Below are 21630 nucleotides of genomic sequence, written 5' to 3' on the forward strand. Positions count from 1 at the left end.
CTGCCCAAAAGGAAACAGAACCAGTCCATTTAGGAAACAGCAAGTCAGAGTTTGGGGCTTCTTGGCAGCAGTCATGATACTTTCTGCTCACACAAGATAGGGAAACCGGGTCTGGAAAAAGCAAATGAACAACTTTGGCCACTAAAAATATCCGTATCCAAGTACTTACTGGTGACATCATCTCTTTGTTGAAGGTGAATGTGATGTTAGCGCAGTTGTCTTGGTAATAGGAGTCAGAGGTACATTTGGTTTTCACTGGCTGAGGATTGGAAGAGCGGCATTCCCCGATGCCAGTGCAGGGGCGCACAAAGCACTGGTCTTCCTGAATGGGGATGCAGCTCTGCCCAGCAGGGCACTCACTGGGGCCTTGGCCATGGATCAGACAAGGTCTCGGGCCACACCAGACCTAGAAAAGCAGAATCAAGAAAAGGCTTACAAAATGCCTGCCCCAGGGATGCCCCAGAAAATGCAAGTCTCAGATCCTTCTGGCTCCTCTGCATACCTTGGAACAGGCAACCTTTCCATTCAAACACTGACAGGCATTGCAGTCATCATCCCATTTAGCACCATCTGGCATCACTCTCCCAGTGGTAATGCAAGGTCTTCCTGTCACTAAAAAGGTTGGGGGGAAAAGTGTCAGAACAAATTATAGTTCTGTAATTGTAAGCAGTCCGAGCTACGGAGTATTTTTAGCAACCCAATGGCCCTCCTTCCACCTTCCTCTGTAGCCTTCTTGCCCACAATCGATGCAAACTAATTGGCAAATGGTTGTAAGAGCATTCCAGTGGCTTCCTATTATTCCAGGATCAAATAGCCATCTCCTCTGGCTGGTGCTTACAGAACAGGAATCCAGCCTACCCTTCCAGCCCCGGCCTATGCTCTTCTCCCTCCTGGGATCCCTTGCTTTTTATGCCTTTCCTCTGTGACTTTGCCCAGGAGAGGAATCCCTGGGATGCCTTCCCTTCTCATCCTAGTGCTGTTCCTGCTGCAGCCAGGCCCTTCTTCCCCAACCACTCCTATGGACATGAGGTCATTCCCGGTGTTTGTTGTGCTTAGCACCTTCCTGTCTAGAGCCTGCCCGGTGTGCTCCAGAGGAGGAAGGACAGGTCTACCTTCTTGGCACTTGGGGCCGCTGTGACCAGGGGGGCAGAGGCACCGATAGCCATTGATTTCATCTACGCATGTCGCTCCAAAAGCACAAGGTGAAGACTGGCATTCATTGATGTCTAAGGAGAGAGGAGAGTGAGGGTCCTTACTTAGACTTACACATTTTTTACAGGAGAGCCATATTGTCTTAGATTAAAAAAAAAATTCTTAGTGTTCTCTGGCCATATGTTTTTATCCACGTTAAAACAAAATATGATTCATGTCCATCTACTGCTGCTTTGCCACTCTGAAGGCCAGAAGCCAAAGTCCACTTTCTTGACCCCCAGGAAAGTCAGTGCTATGAATGACCAGGGAATGACCCACCCCCTTGGGATAGAATGAACCCAAATCGCTTCCTGGCCTTCCTTCCCCTGGAATACCAAACAGTGTAGGAAAGGAATGCTAACTGGGAAAAGAATCAGGTGGAAGGGCATATTCACCCCAGCTAGAGGCAAGAGGACCTTTTACATGGGATTTTCTAGGTCGATGTTACTCTGAAGGGAACTTTGGGCCTGAGTTTTCCTGAAGTATGGAGAGGAAAATTCTCCCTGGGGGAGGAGAGGGGCAGAAAGGACAAAGGAGCGGGGCATGAGGCAGAGGGAGGGACAGACAGACACACACAGCAGAGCCGCCAGGAATTGTGACTTACTTATTCTGCAGTCTGGCCCAGCAAACCCTGGGGCACATTCGCATCTGTACCAGTTGTCTCCATCAACACAGGTTCCACTGTTGTAACTGAGATAAAAGCAGAGAAGCCTCTTAATTTCAAATCACACAAACCAATAACACTGTCTCGGGGTGGCAAGATGGGCCTGAACACAGTAAACACTATGGACCACAAAGCAAATAGAACATTTGTGGGGTGTCGAGTGAGATTGGGGCATATACAATTTTCTGTACTCACCATGGATGAGGACTGCAGTCATTCGTATCTGGGGAAAGAAAAAAAGGAAAGCCGATGATGAGAATGCTCCTCTCTCCCTGCCTCCATCTTCTCCTAAATTAAATCCAGGTCTCCCTCCAACATTTTGTTGGATTGGCCGTGGGACAGAGACACAGAGAAGCGCCAGGAAGCAGCCGGCACTGGCACACAGAGAGCCGGGGCAGGAGGACCCCATCTGGCTCCACTTAGCTCCTCTGTAACTTTCTCATGCCCAGGTCAAGGCAACGGCACAAAAAGTCCTTAAGACAAGAAGATTCAGGTGAGCCTAAAGCAGACTTCAAATAGTCTGCCTTCTGGCTTCCATTTAGAGAATCAGAGGGGGCAACAGGATAAGCCTGGTTCTCATCAGGCAACGCGAAGGAGGGTTCAAGGAAAAAGACTCACTCTGGGTACAAATGGGTCCTTCCCAGCCTTCTTTGCAGACACAAGTAAAAGAGTCGCCATTGACCACGCAGGTGCCGCCGTTGTGGCAAGGGCTGGGCAAACAGCTACTGTTTCTAGCTGTAAGAAGAGGAAAAAAAGACCCTTGAAAGCAGGTCCGCAGGAGGGGAGAGGCGGGAGAGCCCTGCGCATGCGTCCAGCCCCGCGCATGCGCCCGCCCCACGTACCTATGTTACACGTGGCCCCTTCCCAGCCCGCAGGGCACAGGCACTTGAAGGATTCCACCTCATCGTAGCACGTGCCACCGTTGTTACAGGTCGCTTCATCACACTGGCTGTCCCCTAGGAAGAAGCAGGTCCCAGTGAGTCCCAGCCCACAGCCTTCTCCAGGGGTCAGGAGGGTCCCCTCGGTGAGGGTGAGCTTCTACTTACGGGAGTGACACGTCTTTCCCTTCCACCCGTTTTTGCATTCACAGTAAAAGTCATTGACCAAGTCTCGGCATGTCCCTCCATTGTGGCAAGGATTTTTACTGCAGTCATTAATATCTGCAATAAAAATGGAGAAAGCAAGCTGAAAAAGGTTTGCCCCACACCATAAAGGCCGAAGGGCAGGTAGGGTGTCCATCAGTTAACCCTCAAGTCTGCAAAGGGGATTAACTTCCCCCAAGACTGGACCGTCCAGGGTTCCCCTGCCCTCTCTACTGCTGAGTGATAAAGTCAGTCAGGGAGCATTTCTCTGGAGTGTCCCACAGAAATCATATATACATTTTTAAAAACCTTCCCTTCCATCCTAGAATCCATACTGTGTATTGGTTCCAAGGCAGGTAAGGGGGAGGCAATGGGGGGCTAATGACTTGTCCAGGGTCACACACCTAAGAAGGGTTTGAGGTCACATTTGGGAACCCAGGTTCTCCCATCTCTAGGCCTGGCTCTCCATCCACTGAGCCACCCAGCTGCCCCCTGAAATCGTATTTTTAAAAACTGATGGAAAAATGCTTGCTTCTCTGAAAGTTTGTTATCCTAATGACAGTCCGCAGAACCCCAGCATGCTGCTGTGGTCAGTATAAGTGAACATCAACAGAGCAGAGAGGCCATTTCAGGACCGAAACAACAACCCTAAGGGGGTTGAGCTCTCCATGGCCACGGCAGAGGCTGCCTCAGTCCGAGCGGACGTCCCTCTCTGTCCCCGAGCCCAAGCACGCGCTGCAGCCGCCCCACTTACTGGTCTCGCAGTATGTGCCCTCCCAGCCATCGCCGCAGATACATTTGTACGAATTGACACCGTCGATGCAGGTGCCGCCATTTTTACAGGGGTTGCTTTCACAGTCATTAATATCTGCAGAAGGGGGAAAGCAAGCAAGCCTTCAGATGAGGCCGGCCCTCCCGAGCTGGGCTCATCCAGCCTTCCCCCCTCAGCACCGCAGGTGCGAAGGGCTGCCAACCTTTGCCATTCTCACCCAGCTGGCACAAAACACAAACACCCAAGAGGCTCGAGTCTAGAAAAACAGAGGGAAATGGGCTTTCAAAGGGGGCACACTAGACAGCTATCTTAGAGCCTTTTTAAAAAAAGGTGTAAATGTTTTCTAAAAATGCTATGGTAGGATGAAATCCATTTTAAGACAAGAAAATGAACAAGATAAATAAAAAGCAAAGTTTTCTTACCCAAAGGGTCAAACTATTCAGGAAGTAAATAAGTTTAAAAAACATTTTAAATATACTTATGAATGAGAAAAGTTAGTCATCTTTTATAATCTCTATATATAATACATAATATTATATATTGTGTAATATATGATATATAATATAATCTAAATAAAAACATTTATGAGAAAAGTTAATCCTTTATATTATATTTTATATATAATATTATATATAAATATATTATAAAATATAATTGAAATAAAAATATTTAGGGCTGAGAAAAATTAGTAATATGGCAAACCTTAGAATCTCTAAGCCACCTCAGTGCCTGAGCACTCCTTATTGTCTTCCCTGGAGTAAAAGGGCTCTCCTGGCTCCCTTGGAAGGCCTAAGTGAGCCTTCCTGGCATTAGGAAACCTGCAGGCACTGCCCTCACCCCAGCTCGGGCCCTTTGGGGTCTTACTTTCATGGCAGTAGGTCCCCGTGAAGCCTTTGTTGCATTCGCAGGTGAATTTGCCTCCGGCCTGACTCCGGCACTTCCCGTGGGGCCCACAGACATTGGAGGAGATGTAACGCACCCCTTCTGGCGTGTCATTGGACGCCATGGCCACGGTGCAGCTGTCGATCACTGAAGGAGACACAGACGGCTCACCAATAAAGCCCGGTGAGGGTAACTAGGCCCCCAAACCAAGACATCCACCTAGGAGTCTGCGCCTTTCCGCTCATGGGGAGTCCAGGGATAACGACTCTAGCATGGGTCTGAATCAAAATCTGAACTCGGCTCTTCCTGACCACATCAAACACTCCTGTGTTATCCACTAACTATAAAACTCTTGTGCTTTTTGTGGAATTTGACCTCACTATTTAACCTTTCTCAAATTTGAGCAAAATGATCTAAAAGCATCTAACGTTACTCATTATAGGCTTCTTATTCATGGAGGCCTTCCCCTGTGAGTATGAAGGGACAAGTACGTGCTATGGTGGAGAGAGTGCTAGACTTGAGAGTCAGAAGAATAGAGTTCAAATCCTGCCTCAGAGATTTTCTAGTTACCTAGCCTTGAGCAAGTCCCTTAACTCTCCTCAGCCTCAGTTTCTTCATCTGTAAGATGCGGATAATACATGACAGGGTTGTTGTGAAGATCAAAGGTGAAAATATTTATAAAGCACTCTGCAAACCTTAAAATGTTTTATAAATGCTATTCTTGTTTTCTTCTAAAAGGATTCAGAGAAAGCTTAGACGATAAGCTTTGCTCTCTGTAAGAAAAGAAAGTTTCTGCCTTCCACCTTTTCCCCTTTAAATTAATATAATTTTTAAAATAATTTATTTACATGGGGCAGTGAAGTATCACAGTGGATAGAGGGCCAGGCCTGGAGTTCAGAGGTCCAGAGTTCAAATCTGACCCTAGAAACTTCCTAGCTGTGTAAGTCTGGGACAAGTCACTTGACCCAGATGGCTTCTCTTCTGTCTTAGAATGGATACAAAACCAGAAGATTTAATTTAAAAAAAAAAAAGATGATGACTTCATGAAGACTACCTAACTTTTGAGGAGGACTGAGAGAGGATATGGATTCTGTGGCTGTCAAAAATACTCTGAGTTCTTTTAGCTTTTCTTCAGGACTCTGATTCCAACCCTGATGCTGCTACTTATTACTCCTGTAGCCTTGGGGGAGGAAGCCTACTAGAAGACCTAGAAGGATCCTTCAAACCGTGACTCATCCATGAACAAAAGGTGCTTTTCTGGGTGCGTGCCTACACAGGGGACATTTCTCTATGCATACATATAGGACACCCACTGGATCTTCCCAACAACCCTGTGGTGTAGATTCTGCAAGTATTCTTATGACCACTTGGTAGGGTAGGAAACAGGCTTCAAGACATTAAGCCTCTTCCCTGGGGTGACCCCTGAGGGCCAGAGAGAGGATTCGCACCCAGATCTCTGGCCTCCCCGTGCACCTGGAATTCTTTACAAATGGACCCCCTGCCTCCACCATGCATCCACGAGTCAGGATGGCGCAGCCCTGGGCACCTCAGAGACTAGAAGTTAGAGCTCTCCATCAGGGAGGGCGCCCTCTACACGTTCCACCCCCAAATAAGAAAGTGTCAGGAGGCAGGAGCCCATCCTCTCCCCCAAAGCATTTCGGGGTGCCGAGCAGGAGCTGAGCTGGGCGGGTACCTTCGCAGGGAGTTGTCCGACAGTGGTCCTTGAGGTGGGAGCAGTTCTTGCCCTCGTAGTCGTCGGGGCACTTGCAGAAGTAGTCGCTGGCGCGGTTGTAGCACTGCGCTCCATTCTGGCACGGGTTGGGCTCACAATAATCGATGTCCAACTGGGAGTGGGGAGGGAGAGAAGAGAAGGAAAGGAGGCATTAAGCGAAATAAAGGAGCTCATCAGGATGCCTTGCTCTGCTCTGGGCAGATGGCACGGTGGAATCTGACCTCCAATTATACTTGTGGGGAGTTTGGGTACACAAGGGCAGCCTATGAAAAGGCCCCAGAGGGGATGCACAGACCCTGTTGGTCTTTAAACGGAAAGACTCTCCGGACAGCCCCTCAGTTTTTCCAGCAGCACTTGTGGGGCAGCAGGCCTTGAGGAAGGCTTTATAGGGTTTGGAGAAGTATTTGGTGTAAAAAAGTCCCAAGAGGGAAAGGGGGGAAGAAAAGCCTTCCCTGGTAGGAACCCGATTCTCTGGGGGCGCATTTCAGCCGGGCTCACCTGACAGAGGTTTCCCGAGAAGCCGGTGGGACACAGACACTGGAATCTATTGATTTCATTCTGACAGTGACCCCCATTCAGACAAGGGTTGCTCGCACACTCATTGATGTCTTTCTCACAGTGATCTCCTGCATAGCCAGGTGGACAGATACAGCGATAACCATTAACCAAATCCTGGGAGAGACAAAAAGAATAAAACAAATCCAACTTAGCACCTTTTCCAGAGGCCTAGATTCACTCTTGCTCTAACCCTGCCATTTTCCCTTGGTGCCAAGCAGATCAGCATTTGCAGAAGGTGGGGTTTTATAGTCACCTTCTTTCAAAAGGACTCCCCAGAGGCTGGGGCAGGAAGGCAAGCCTGGCTCACTGACACACAGACTCTTTCTAGGGTTTGCAGAGTTTTGGACAGAGCCAACATGCCCAGCTTTTGGTCTCTGCACATTGCAGAACGAATGCTTAACCAGCAGCCTTCAGAGTAAGCATAGTGATAGAATAGCTAGAATTCCGATTTCAGAGGGGTCCTTTTACGTACCCTACAGGAAGCATCATTTTGACATTGGCCCAGGCAGTCATTAATATCTAAAAAACACAAAATAAACCAGCAGACCATTAAGAAGCATTTTACATTTAAATTAGGTACAGTTTAAAAGGTATCTACAGCTTAGGCCAGATAAAGTTGTGGTCAGATTTCCTGTATGCTTTCCTTTAGATAAGGCTATTCTAATGGGTGGGAACCCTCCACCAATTCCTCCAGCAGAGTTAATGAAACTTCACATCATTGTTTCAAGCCATCTTATCAGACTATGACCCTGTTACCAACTAATGAGGTTGATAAAATTGTGTATTTTCGTTCCAGACCGACTACTCCCTTTCTAAAAACATCACACTTGGGCTTTCCCATTACCAAACCAGGCTTAGACTGATAGTTCAGTTCCTTTTAGCAACCCCATCCTTAAAACAAAATAGAAAAGATCAAGAAAGTGGGAGTCTCTTACTTATATCACAATTCTGACCAGTCCAACCAGGAATGCAATCACAATAGTAGCTCCCGATCAGGTTCCTACAGGAATTGGCATTTACGCAAGGTTTGGCCTCACATTCGTTTGCATCTAGAAAAAGGAATGCAGAGGGTCCCTGTGAGAAGTTGGAATTTCTTCTTGCCCTCTTCCCAAAGTGGACAAAACAAAAACAAAGAACAGGCTTTCTGGATTCACCAAAAATAGGACAATTTCTTTATCTAAATTCCAGCCAAGTGGATGATCGGTGCTACTGCTTTATTCCATGTTGAACCATACCATAGTCTCCAAAGTGCCTCCATTTCACTGTCTATCACTGCCCTCATTTCTTTAATTATAATGTGCTAGGTAAAATAATCGATAACTATGCAGTCACTAATCAATAACTCCCCCAAGGAACTAAATCATAAAAGAGGCCATCAGCCATTTGGGAAGTGCTACAGTGTAGCTTGCTGAGACTTAAAACGAGGAGGAAGAATGCAGACAAACTCATTCTTTATGAGATCATTTGCATTTTGGGGCACAGCAGCAAACTCCTTAGTCTGGGGGAGCTACATGTTTTCAGAGACTCTCCTGACTCTCCCCACAGAGCATCAGAAAGTCATCTGGTCCATTTTCCATTTATATGCCCACACAAGGCCTCTTAAGGAATGGGTAACAGATTAAATTACTTTGCAAGTTGGGTATTTTTGCTTTATTATTAAATAAAACTCACCTTACTAAAACTACTAAAAACCATTCATTTTGCTAAAACTTTATTTACCTCAACCATTTTGATATCATGAAGCAAAACATTTTAAAGTATTAAAAATGACAGACTTTCCTTTTTCTTACCTATTTGACATGTTTTGCCAGTCCACTGTGGAGGACAAATACACTTAAATCCATTCACGAGATCCTGGCATGTTCCCCCATGGCCACAGTGATTTGGAGAACAATCATCAATATCTGTCCCCCAAAAAGTGGGGAGTGGGGAAAAGCAAAGACAAAGGAACTTAGTTTCTTTCTAGCACTAAAAGAGATAAATAGCTATAGCTCATACAGATAGCAGATAGCATGGCAAGAGTCTGGAGTCACAGGACTTGAGTTCAAATTGCTCTTATTATCTGCATGGCACTGGGCAGATTAATTTACCTTCTTAGGCTTCAATTTCCCCATTTATAAAATGAGAGGATCATACTACTTGAGTGCTAAGATCCCTGTCCATGACAGTAAATCCTAAGTGGTCATTTGGTAAAAATAAATGATGTCAGAAGTATAAAGGGAGCCAACCACTCTGCATTTAGTTTTTATTTTGGTCTAAACAGTCCACCATTCCAAGTCACTGGAACCCCAAAACCTAATTATGGTACTTAATTTACATATTTAAATGAATTCACTCTACATTCCCTCAAAATCTGCATCACATCCCTGAAAGAGAGATGAAAAGAATCAGGACTATTTCACAGATGGAAAAACTAAGGCAGAAACCAAGAATGGCCTTTCCAACATTAGCTATCCTGCCAATTTGTCAAAAAATAAAAATAAAATTCTTGCTGATCAGGTGATCCTGCCCCCAAAATTGGCTGCCCCAGCTGCAGATAACAGTTTGCCAAGGTCCCCAACCCCAAATAAGTGGAGTAGCACCAATAAGTCAGCACTGACTACCAGTCCAGTCATCTCACTGCAACATTCCAGTGCTAGAATGAAAACTGAGCAGAATTCTGCCTGGTCAGGGCTCCCTCCCAGGGCTGAGGTGGAAAGTAATAAAATATTGGTAAGACATGGTTTTCCACCAAGAAATAATTATAATGAGGTAAATAAGTAATGCGAACACTTCAAGGTATAGTCCAGGGAGTTACCAAACATATTAAAAGGAATTATTGGCCAAACACCATCATAAACACAAATGAGAATAACAGAAACTGTTGCCATGAGTGCAAAGGCAGCCTAGTGAATAAGGCAATAACTAACTGTAACGTTCTGCCCCGTTTCCTCTCGTATTTCAAGGAATGCTAATCCTTCTGTAAAGATGGGAACCCAAACATATACTTACTTGTGGTACATGTTCGCCCAGTCCAGCCTGGAAGACATCGACATTCGAATCCCATGGATGTTTCCAAACAGCTTCCTCCATTGTGACAGGGATCAGAAAGACACGCGTGTTCCGCTAAACAGAATCAAAGAGAGTAATTCAAAATGGCGGCACCCAAAAATGGCTCCAAGAAATACTTTGAGAAAAACAAAATAAAACAGCATCCTTTCTGCTTTCTAGGCTACTACCAATAGACTTTCCTTCCTTAACCCCTTCCAAAACACACACACACACACACACACACACACACAAACACCCAATCCCCTTGGCTACCTGCCTAAATATTTTCTTTTCTTCTTTGAGCAGCTTATGACACATTCATACTGTATCAAGGGGATAGGAAGTCATCTTTCATGCTAAGCCGACACGATCAACATTCCAAGACATCTGAGTTAGGACCTTATAAAGCCCATATGACCTCTCAAACTTATCAGCAACAAGGAAACAACTTTGCAGATTTTAGAAGGGTTTCGATTGTTCTCATTTTAGATTTCAGAGAGAACCTAGATTTTTTTGGCAGATGTCTTTGGTGCTTAGCTGTAAATTTTTACAGTAAGAAAAACATAAATTAAAAAAAACAACTCATCATTAAAAGCAAGAATGATGATTAAATAAAGAAAAGGATGTTCAGAACACTTACCGATTTCACAGTTTGCTCCAGAATACCCCTCTGGGCAGGAACACTGATATTTGTCAGGACCTGTGTTACTACAAGTACCACCATTCAGACAAGGCTGATGAGTCCCACAATAATTAAGATCTACCAAAAAAATAAAAGACCAGAGGGGGAAAAAAGCTTTAGGAAACTTTATACAGTTTAACATCTTTGTTTCTATCTTAAAAAAAAAAATTCCCTCAAGGCATGGCCTAGTTAAAACACAAGTGAACACAAATTCAGTGTATTTATAACCAAAGCCAAACTACAACCAATAAACACCTCCTGCCACAATACCAGGAACTCCCTCTGCAATCAACCCCACACACATACTAAGCATTAAAATTCAAAATTTACATTTGGCTATCTAGAAGATTAGCATACCTTTGTCACAGAGCTGACCACCCCAGTTGGTTTCACAGAGGCATTGCCACGGTTCAATGCAAGTGCCATGGACACATCCTGGGTGCGGAATGCACTTATCACAGTACTGGCCTTGCCATCCATACTGACACCTTAAGACAAAACAAAATAGTGATTTTTTAAAAGCCCTCGAATTGAAGGAAAGATGATCCCAGAAGAGCCGAGGCTTTAAGGGTGAGACAGTGCTAGAGAGGAATGGCCCAAGAAAGGGAAGGGAATATTCGAGGCTTGTTTGGTGGTTCCTCACAAACATTTTTAGCGGTTTGGCCCAGGTCTCTGCACGCCAGACTCCTTACAAAAGGAGAACTGTTCTGGGAGAGCCCAGTGTGGTGCCACGGAACACAATACAACTCTATTCTCAGGCACACACAAACGAGACAGAGAGGGTGGGTGTGCAGGATAAATCAATCTGAACGGTGTCAGAATGGACTCGAAGGTGGGGGGGGGGGAGTGAGCAGTTACTGACAACAATGGCCATGTGAAAAATTTTCATGAATGCAAGATTTGCAGCATTTTGTCTCTGTGCTTTGTGTGTCAACAGCAAGTCATGACCCGACACATACAAAAAAGGACTGAGGTGCTGCAGCCAGCAAAGGGAAATGTTCCCTGTGCTCGGTGATCCAACGTCCCCCCACCTCCTTTTGTAAGAATGTGGCAGTGCCTTTTGGGGAGATCGTGAGGAAGGAAGAAAAAAATCCCATGGAGAAGCAGTCCTTGGTGGAATCCATTGGAGGGATGGTGTCTGACCCATGACAGCTAATGTTTATGTTAATTGCTAGTACCTAGGAATACTTACTTCTCCCTCTGCCAAAAGAGGTCATCTAGGTTTATCTAGAGTGGAGGGATGGAGTTCAGTTTCCTATAAGTGCATTGTTAATCAGAATCTATCTAGGCCAAATGGTTTCTTTGATCCCCAAACAAAAACACAAAACACAAACCCACACCTGGGATAGGAGGGGAGGGGAAGGGACTTAAACTCTTCTCCCCCTCAAGTTTCAGTGCATTTGAAACCTTAACCAGTCTTCTCAAAAATCAAGGAAACCGAGGATTTTTTGAGTGAGGGGAAAAAAAGGAAGAAAAATGTATAAGGCAGATGGGAAGGCAAGACCCCCCAACTCAAAGGAGAAGCAGGCTCTACTAAAATATTTTGTTCATGAGACATGGGAATAAGTGATCAGTAGCAATTACCCTTTAAGCTGTCACTAAGTTATGAAAATAAACCCTTGCATAGAAGTCATTTAGGCTTTTGGTTTTCAGAAAGCTGTGCTCGGACCAGTAAATCCTTGTCATGGGAAAACTATAGGGATCTAGCTAATAGCTAATCACACACAGCTAGCGATAAATTTAACCCTCTGAGAATCTTACTGATTAAAACAAAAACAAACACAAAAAACCAAACCACCCCCTCTTCCACCAAAAAAAAAAAACAAAAACAAAAAAAACCCCACCACAATGAGAATCCATACTTTGATTTTCATTATTTTTAAAGTATTTTGCTATACCTACAGGAGAATGGCAATCTCCATGACAAATGGAAATACAAAGTGAAAAAGTTGGGAAATTAAGTGGAAAACTACTTGGGGAGCAAAGCCAGGGGGAGAAAGAATGATTCCCTCAATGCCCAATGAGAGCAGCAAGCCGATTGTGCAACATCAGCATTTTGTGGTACTCACTTTCTTACAAATTAAAGAACTAAAATCCCCATAACACCCTTATTTTGGCTAATAAATACAATAAAAAGGGCAGCCGAGGACCTGACTTCATTTCTTAATTAACGAGGGCTCTCCCCATAAGTACAACAAAGATGGCCAGGAGAGGTTATGGATGACTTCAAAAGAAAACAAATAAAAATATTGACCCTAAAACAGGAATCTACAAAGCTATACCAGCAGTTTAATAATACATGATTAAGTTTCTCATGAGAAAATGAAGTTCCTTTGCTTAGGATGATGATTCATAATTAAGTTTGATATTATTGGCAGACTCGCAATAAAGAAAAGTAATCGCTCGCACCAAGGAAAAGAAGTTATTTTAAGTCTGTTTGGGAACAACTGGAAACAACATAACCAAAAAACCCTGGCATGTGAAAGAGAACTTTAGAACATAGAACCCAGATGACAACTCAAATGTAGGTGGACGTTAAAAACCATTTCTGAAGCAGAGACACAAAGATTCTGTAGGAAATTTTCCTTCCTTCTTTTAAAGGCAGGAAGGCAGAATGGGTTTTTTTTTTACTATGCAAATGAAGTGTGGGAAAGTTGCACCTTAAGTAAATAAGGGCACCAGTGCATGTCTGGGCAGTGAGTGGGAGGTGAGCCTTAGAAAGAGAAAGGCCTAAAACCTGGAAACAAAGCCTGTTGTTCTGGCTGGGAGACAGCACCCCCTATAAGGCATCTTTAGTTTGATGACAGTAGCACAAATCATTGTTAGACTCAGCTGATAGACATCTAAGCATCTGGCCCAGTTCAGATGCACTAATGACACTTCAAGTCTGATTGACTCTAGAAGGCTATTAATTAGGAAAAGTTAATGTAGGTGTATTTCAGCTAAACGGTTGACAGCCATGCAGTTAAACATTAGTATCATCCAACACCAATGCAGTTAAATATTAGGACTGGGGCAATGACTCTTAGCCTTACAGAAAAACAAAATCTTCTTTACGTGTAGAATAAGGGGTTGTTTTACCAGACGAAAATCTCTTGTTCTCATTTAAAAAAAGGAGAGGGTAGGGGAAAATATTTCCCTCTGTTGGCTCTCAATCACTTAAAAAGCTGTAATATTGACGTGCCACTGTCACTTCCCAATTTTATTCTTGTAAAGAGAAGGCTCATAAAATACAAGTGTGGGACTACAAAGGAGAGAATGAATGAAACCAAGGGAATGAGGTACCCTAATTCTGGGCTTCCAGCCTTGTCCTAAATCATCACTATTCTCTAGAACTGACCAGATTACTACACCTGTTCTAAAATAGAAAAAAAAAATCCGTGGGTCAGTCCGGTTTCCTCAGAGTCCGTTGGAGAAGGGTGAACAAACCTCCTTTGATTAAAACCAGAGTAGCTTCCATGGGGAAGAGGCCCAACCAGGTCTTGCAACCTATCAGATTATTGGGCTCTAAATAAAGCCTAGCATTCAAATAAACCAGCTCTGCAAAACTTCCTTAACTTCCTTTGTTTGGTCAGATACAATTTGGGTTAGATGTCATTTCTGTTGTGATTTCCCCCTATCCCCTGAAAAAAAAAAACAAAAACCCAAATACTAAGGACATAAAAAAAAACCTCAGTTATGATAGATTTTCATTTTTCTCTAAAATTTTACATAGAATACCAGTAAGAATTTTCTTTTAAAGTGCCCTCCCAAATGTCAAGTAACAATATAAAATATAATTCAAAGAGCTCCCCAAATCTAATTGTTAGATGGTTTGGGTAGGTCCCAGCATTGGGGTTGTATTGTTACTTGGCCAGAATGGAACCGACTTCAAAGGCAAGAAACAAAATTCTGCATTCATCAGTCTCTCCTGACAAGATTCCATCCCTGTTATTAACCTCTCAGCACTTGGAGCCTGGCTCTCAAAGGCAAAGGAACCAAGAGATTTTACTAATCCCATTCTAAAGAATGCTTGACTTTTGCCTATTGATGGGAAAAGTAGGGGAAGGGAAGGGCAATCCAGGAGAAAAAGGAGAAGAGACTAGGGAGGGCAAGGAGGAAAATAAACACTCCGGAGGAGGACTGGCTAAAGAAAGAGCCAGAATGGCTGTGCGGTCTTAAAAGATTACAAAAATCTGCTCCCAATTTAGAGGTGGAATTGGTCAATAGTCGATGCAGGAGGTGACTGAATTTGCCCTCTCATACAGTTTTTCCAGTTTTTCAAGAAAGCAAAGGAGTGTTTGTGTTTCATCAGACAGATGGTATGATTTAATAAGCACTTAAGATCCCCATTTTTGAATATGTTTCCCAGTCTTCCCCAGAACAATGGGGAGAGATAGCATGCTAAACCAAGCTTAAAATAAAATTGCTTGATACAGAGAGAGAGAGATAGAGAGAGAGAGAGAGAGAGAGAGAGAGAGAGAGATTACCTGCATTCTCCGGGGATCTTACAGGAACCATGTTTAGGGCTACATCCCTGACGACAAATGGCTGTGGGAATAGAATTAAGAATTTTTTTTAAGAAGTATATACACATATATGTCAGCTTCTAGCATCCACACCATCGTGGGAATGTTTTTAAATCTCTGACTGGTGCTGTAATCCTCCAAAATCCACGATTTAAAAGGTCTCTAATATCAAGTCTACTGGAAAGAGAATAAGGTAGGAGGTGCCCCACCACAGCAAATCCAGCGATTCAGCTAATATCTTTAGCTTTAAAACTGCAAGCACATGTCACCATCTATTCCCAAACATAGAAGCACGCTTTCTGATCATCTGCAGGCCAAGGAGACAGGGTAGGACAGGGCTTTTCTAACATATGCAGGAGGAGACAAAGGGGCAAAGGTTAGGGCATCCTTTTTCCTACTCTCTTCTTCCTTAGAATAAAATACCCCAAATCTTTCTCTTTTCTTCTCCTACTCCTTAAAAAAATGTTACCAAGGAATGCTTAGCTCCCAGGGAAGAACTCATTTATCTAGTGAAGTTGTAGCACTACAGCAAAGATCACTGGTCCAAATAAAACTTGGCTTAATTGGTAGTTTGTGGCATGTTATAATGTAGCAAAACAATATCACATCCTACTTTCTGAAAGAGGTCAATAAATGGGCATTAAAATGTCTTATTAACCAGTAAGAATCAGAACTCAGTAACAAGTCATATATTCAGACTCTTCTTTTTATTTATATGATGAGCTCACTTGAATGGGTCATCTTCAGGGATGTTTCCACTACATGCAACGTAACATCATCCTTGATGTTAATAAGATTAGCATCATCCTTCATCCAGCCCAAAAAATATGGCATCTTAGGATTTGGGGAGGTCAAGTGGGATTTTTTTTTTTTAAGAGAACTAGTTCTGTTCCTTTATTTGGAAGTCAGTAAGAACAGGGTCTAAAAACCAGGTTAGAATGAAAAGGCCCCTGAGCTTCACCTCTCATTTGAGTGATCTTTTCCCTAAAATGAGGGGGACTAGATTTCCCCTTTGTCCCCTGTCAAACCTCCTACTCACACAAAGTAGCTGCATCTTTTACCTGGAGTCTTTGAAAAGTACCAATTCCACTATTTGGAAAAAAACTTAGCTCTATGTACTGTGGGTGGATCAAAGAATAGATTATTTCTTCCCTGAGCACCTCTTGAAATCTATCAGTTCTCCTTGAAACCCCAATTTCACCCAATTGGTGTTCAGATTTCCTCTGAAGCTGACCCATTCCTTCCTAATGGTGCTGAAGTAACCCTACTACACTAGCAAGCCTATCAAACTGGAAACCAAGACTATGATGGAGAGAGTGCTGTGCTTGTCAAGAAGACCTAGGTTCAAATCCTGACTAAGACACTTACTAAAGGGGTGGCTAATCATGTCACTCAGTCTCAGCTGCCTTATCTGTAAAATCTATAAAAAAAAAATGAGCCCCTACCTCACAACTAGGAGAGGATCAAATTAAATAACACAAAAAGTGCTTTTTGGAATTGCTCACAAGCACAGGTCCACTGGAGGATCACATCCATTTTCCAAGACTCAGCTCAATGCCAGAAGGCTGGACAAAAATGGAGTCCTGGAATGATCTACTTATGGGCCATTTGTGTCAGGGAAAGGAGTTCTAAATCCTCCAAGCAGGGAAGTCCTAGGCTTTAAAGCCAGCCTCTAATAGGGTTTATGTGAGAACATTTCTGTGGATGAGTCAATCAGTTGCCCACTCAAACCTGCCAGGACTTAGGGAACATATCCTTAAAGTTATAAGACTGTTAATTATTTCAGAACTAAGCAAATATTGATGTGAAAGCTAACACACCATGCACCAACTCAGCACTCACCAAAAAAAAAAAAAAATTAACTGAAGGTAACAGTGACATCTTTTTCTTTATTTGTAGGCAGAAGACTTGAAAAAAAAATTTTAATTAAAAAATATCTAATTGGCTTGGAAGTATAGTAGAGAGGGGAAACTATCACTGAACAGTCAGGAAATCTGTGTTCTAGTCCTAGTTCTGATGAAAGTATGCCCAAGTGTTTTTAGCTCTCCAAGTATCGATTTCCTCATCTGTAAAATGAGGGGGTGGACTAGATTATCCCTTTCAAATCAAGTATTCTGTGATGCAGAAAACTCTGCTGACTCTCAGGTCACAGGGCTTGGATTCAAACCCCAGCTTTGCCACATCCTACACTTTTGGTCCTTAGGCAAGCCATTTAATCTTGCTGAGTGCCTCAGTTTCCTCCTCTGGGATGACAAGGTGGAATACATTCTTTCTAAAGAGACTTCCAGCTCCAAACCTGAGACTGCTCCATAATGATCTCTGACTACCTCAGAAACATCTCAGAACCAAAGGGGGGGCCAGTTCCTGGCTGGGCTCCTTGGTCCATTCTGGGATGCACCGTGCTGGTATGTCTAACATGGCCCCAGTGATGCCGAATGGATGGTGGCAGAAAGAAGGCTTCCCACCAGGGACTCGGGGCTGAGGGCTCTGGAGTAAAGGCAGCCGCCATCATTCTCAATTGGATCTCCACCCCTCCCACCTACCTCTATTACATTCTGGGCCCATCCAGCCTTCCATGCAGGTTTTGTTGCCATTTTGGTCACAAGCGTAGTGTCCAAAGAAGTCATCTCGGGGCCGGCAAAACTTATTGCAGCCGAAGCCGTAGTAATACTCATCACAGGTGACTCGGATCTGATACTCAAAGTGGGCCATGCCGGTGTTCTGCTTAAGAGTCTGCCACTGTCGGCTGGGGTTAATCATGCCCGAGTGGGAGGCTTTCTCGATAATGCTGTCAGGGTCTGGGAGGGAAATTCAACAGCGAATGAGGCTCCGTCCAAGCGACCCACTAGCAAGCACAAGCCTTCTTCTTAAAGCCAAAAGGGATCCCCAAGGCAGGAGATGATGGGGGTTAGTCTATCCCTGGTGGCTTTCTATATTAAAAATACAAAGTATTGTAAAATGAAAAAGGGAACCAGCATTTGAAAGAGCAGCCTTAATCGGTACATTAAAATATCTGAATAAAATTGTAAGTACAAAAATATGTTGTCTGATTTAGAGATAGGTAAATGGGGGTTCAGAGGAGTCAGGGCTGACCAGCACTCGTCCAAATGTCTACTGAACACTCTACTCCCGGCCCAGTGCAGTGCTAAGCCCTTTCCAAGCTCAGCCAGAGGACAGGAGGCAGTCAGGGGCTGCGAAGGGACAAGAGCAAACGCAGAGCCAGAACGGGTCAGAGGAGGCAGCCCTGGCCTGGCTGAGCCCCTTTCCTAGACGAGGTCAGGGCTGCCCCCCCCCACTCCACTCCCCCCCCCCACACACACACACCCGGCCCGGCTTTTCACAGGCCTGCCAGTGAGTGTCTGAGCCATGAGGCTTCAAGAAGAGTCCTTTGAAGTCTACTTTCCTTTTCCTTAATGCGCTTCTTCCCCACCTACGCGCCTGCTATTTTGGGGCCCAGCACTTGGCCGCTCGCACACCTGGGGAGGCAGTGGGCCAGGTGACCATGATCAGACAGCCGCTGGAGCATGGAGGCTTCCACTTGGAGCTGGCTCTCTCTGCTGCCCCACCTGGCCCTGCCTTGCCCTCTGGGTTTCATTAGCTGGAGCTCACACACAGGATGGGGCTCTCCAATGAGGCCTTCACATAGACTCACACTCTCATTAAAGGGCCCATAAACAGAGCAGCTTGCAGATAAATTTTTACTAGCTTAACTTCAATTTTGCAAATAAACACAACTGAAAGAATGGCAAAAATGCTGGTTTATGAAGCTGTTTTTGCTGTGCAGGTTCAGTGAGTGAGTGCCCTTCGATATCCTAATAAGGGAACACGTACAATCTCGGGAGACGGGGCCAAAGCGGTCTCCAGTGGGCTGTTTATACCTGCCTATCAGGAGGGCTGACCGCCTCAGAGAGGGAACGTCGTGGCACGCAGCTTGGGCTGACAACCCTCCCTCCCAGCCAAGCCACGCTGCCAGAGGGGCCGCTTTGGAATCCTTCATGGAACTTCCACAAATCCCTTCCTACCTGCAGGATTCCTGCTTTCCCGGGGAGAGAGCGCAGGCAAGAAGCTCTCCCTGCAAAGGCTGGGCTGTCAGGAGCCGAGGCTGCGGGCTGCACACTTACCTAAACATTTCTAAAGCACGGCCTGAACTCATCTCTGGGGCCCTTCGGAGCACCGTGTACAGATCTGGGCTCTTTCCCTGGGCAGGGCGGAGTCCCGTGACTGAAAAGAATCTGACACGGCTGCCTGGGCTGCCTGGGACCCGCCGCTTCGTCCCTGACTGCAGAGGGGAGATTTCCCATAGAACTTCCAGAATATACCCTCGCAGACCCAGGAGGAGGGACGAGGGGGCCCTGCAAGAATGGTTCCCTTTTCCTAAGCAAAACCTTAGGATCAAAGGCAGGGAGGGGAGGGAGAAAGGGGACTGACTAGGACACCAGATAAGACTCTTTACCAGTAAGGCTAAGCTTAAAAGAAAAATCTCCTGTCTTGGGTTCTACATTTACATATTTATTAAGAATTACAATGGAACTGAAACAATTTACCCTCCCAGAAATAAAAACGTGGAACCTTATACAAAGCAGTCTTGTAATCTAATAAAAACACTGTAATGGGATTGATGACAAGAAACCAGCCTCAGAACCTGCTCTCTAAAAGGAGTTCATGTAAACTCTTGATTTCCCTTGGACCAGCCTCCTGGAGTGACAAGCTCTTCCCAGACCAGGGGCTGGTGGTGCCCACTGCTCCAGAACAATTATTTTAATATTGTAGCCCTCCTTCATTTGGAGCCATAGACACAGAAAGCTGGCTAACTCAACCAAGATAGTCTATCGAAATGACAGTAATTTAGAAAAATTAAAGACAAAAGAAAAAAAAAACCTAACCTCACTCTCTCCAGGGTGGAAGAGCAGAGTTTGAATTACAAACACTCAACAGGTGGAAAATAATAGTAACTTATCTTTTATAACTACAAGTCTTAAAGCAGTGTTTTCCTCTTATCCTCATATCCCCTCTTACTTTGGGGGGCCCTTAACAAAAGATCTCAAGGTTGGGAATGCAAAATCAATCATGGTGAGTTAAGTAACTTTTGTCAAAATTTGGGACATGCGGAATTATATATTTCTGACTTCATTGAAGACCATTGAGGCATGTAGATGACCCACGTTCAAATACAGCCTCAGACAATTAGGAGCTATGTGACTCAGAGCAAATCTGTCTGCCTCAGTTTCCTCAACTGTAAAATGGATACAATTGTTGTATCTTTAAAAAGTTATCAAGGATCAAAAGACATAATATTTCTAAAGTGTTTAGCACAGTGACAAAAAGCAGGAACTTAATAAATGCTTGCTTAAAAACATAACCAGCTTATTACCAGATGCCAAAGCCATCCAGGCACTGCCCTATCTGACCTGCTTGGTAGATGGATCTCCCAAGAAAAAAGGTGTAAAACCTGTTGGTCTGTGACCACATTATAAAGGTTCAATGGTCTTTTTCTGTCCCTGGTAACCTAGTTAGCAGATGCCTAGGTCTGGAATATATTGTGAGGCAGTGGTATGATATTATGGAGAGAGTACTGGTCTTGGGGAGTCAAGAAAGCCTCAAGTTCAGTACTTGTCTCTCACACTGGGTAATGAATAAGATACTGTCTGAGCCTCACTGTTCTCTTCTGGAAAATGGGAATAATAATGCCTAGGAAATAGCTACTAAAGGATTATTATGAAGTTTTTAAGAACAAGAGTATAGAACTTTATAGACTCTAAGATGCAATAAAAATGCCACTTCTTGTACATAACATATTAATGGTTTCAAAAATTTTAGGAGGGTGAAAGATAAGCATGTGTCAAGAGATTTTAATTAGAATTTAAAAAAAAATAGTTATAGTGATTAGGTGAGAGACTATTGAAAGCTTTCAGTTGAAGAATAGGGACCAATGCATATTGGTAAAGGAGAATTTATTCTTCCAGAATTTCCTATGTCAATGAAATCAGAGATCCAAGATAAAAAAGGAGAGGCTGAGATAGGAAGAGAAAACTTTTATAAAAGAGGTCAGTGTAATATTGTTAAACCTGGTTCCAATGACTGGGGGAGAAAATGAGCTAAACTGACAGGTACACATGGGTCACACTGGTATTAGCTATTTGGCAGTAGGTACAAGAAAAAAAAATTGCCAGAACTAAGTAAGACATGTTCTCCCTGGTTTTCTCCTTCAATCTTTCCATAGTCCTACCTATCAACCTATCAGCATAACATCTGAGAGGGGTACAGCCCAAATGTATATGTGTGTGGGAGAAATGGGGGGAGAGGAAGACAGGGAAAAGGAGAGAGGAGGGGAGAGGGAGACAGAGACAGAGAGAGAGAGAGAGAGGAAGAGAAAGAGAGAGGGAGAGGGAGAGATGGAGAGAGACAGAAAGGGAGAGGGACAGAAACAGAGAGAGAGAAAAAAAGAGGAGGGGGAGGGAGGGAGAGAGAGAGAGAGAGAGAGAGAGAGAGAGAGAGAGAGAGAGAGAGAGAGAGAGAGGAAGAGAGAGAG

General features: G+C 44.2%; 1 protein-coding gene across 1 annotated transcript in view; it reads right to left on the reverse strand.

The window, feature by feature from the left end:
- The window catches only part of JAG1 (jagged canonical Notch ligand 1), a 42262-nt gene that overhangs the window by 4166 nt on the left and 16466 nt on the right, over window positions 1-21630 (reverse strand). Inside the window, exons 8-29 of the mRNA XM_044659493.1 lie at window positions 19223-19380; window positions 18540-18784; window positions 17645-17899; window positions 15063-15123; window positions 10951-11081; window positions 10552-10671; window positions 9873-9986; window positions 8672-8785; window positions 7817-7930; window positions 7354-7400; window positions 6822-6995; window positions 6285-6435; window positions 4574-4738; window positions 3692-3805; window positions 2902-3015; window positions 2698-2811; window positions 2474-2590; window positions 2051-2078; window positions 1796-1881; window positions 1113-1226; window positions 503-612; window positions 170-406 (exon numbers count right to left, since the gene is read on the reverse strand). Coding sequence (XP_044515428.1) covers window positions 170-406; window positions 503-612; window positions 1113-1226; window positions 1796-1881; window positions 2051-2078; window positions 2474-2590; window positions 2698-2811; window positions 2902-3015; window positions 3692-3805; window positions 4574-4738; window positions 6285-6435; window positions 6822-6995; window positions 7354-7400; window positions 7817-7930; window positions 8672-8785; window positions 9873-9986; window positions 10552-10671; window positions 10951-11081; window positions 15063-15123; window positions 17645-17899; window positions 18540-18784; window positions 19223-19380 — 2883 coding nt within the window. The remainder of the gene's footprint in view (window positions 1-169; window positions 407-502; window positions 613-1112; window positions 1227-1795; window positions 1882-2050; window positions 2079-2473; window positions 2591-2697; window positions 2812-2901; window positions 3016-3691; window positions 3806-4573; window positions 4739-6284; window positions 6436-6821; window positions 6996-7353; window positions 7401-7816; window positions 7931-8671; window positions 8786-9872; window positions 9987-10551; window positions 10672-10950; window positions 11082-15062; window positions 15124-17644; window positions 17900-18539; window positions 18785-19222; window positions 19381-21630) is intronic.

This window comes from Gracilinanus agilis, chromosome 2, assembly GCF_016433145.1.
Source record: "Gracilinanus agilis isolate LMUSP501 chromosome 2, AgileGrace, whole genome shotgun sequence".
Lineage (NCBI taxonomy): Eukaryota > Metazoa > Chordata > Mammalia > Didelphimorphia > Didelphidae > Gracilinanus > Gracilinanus agilis.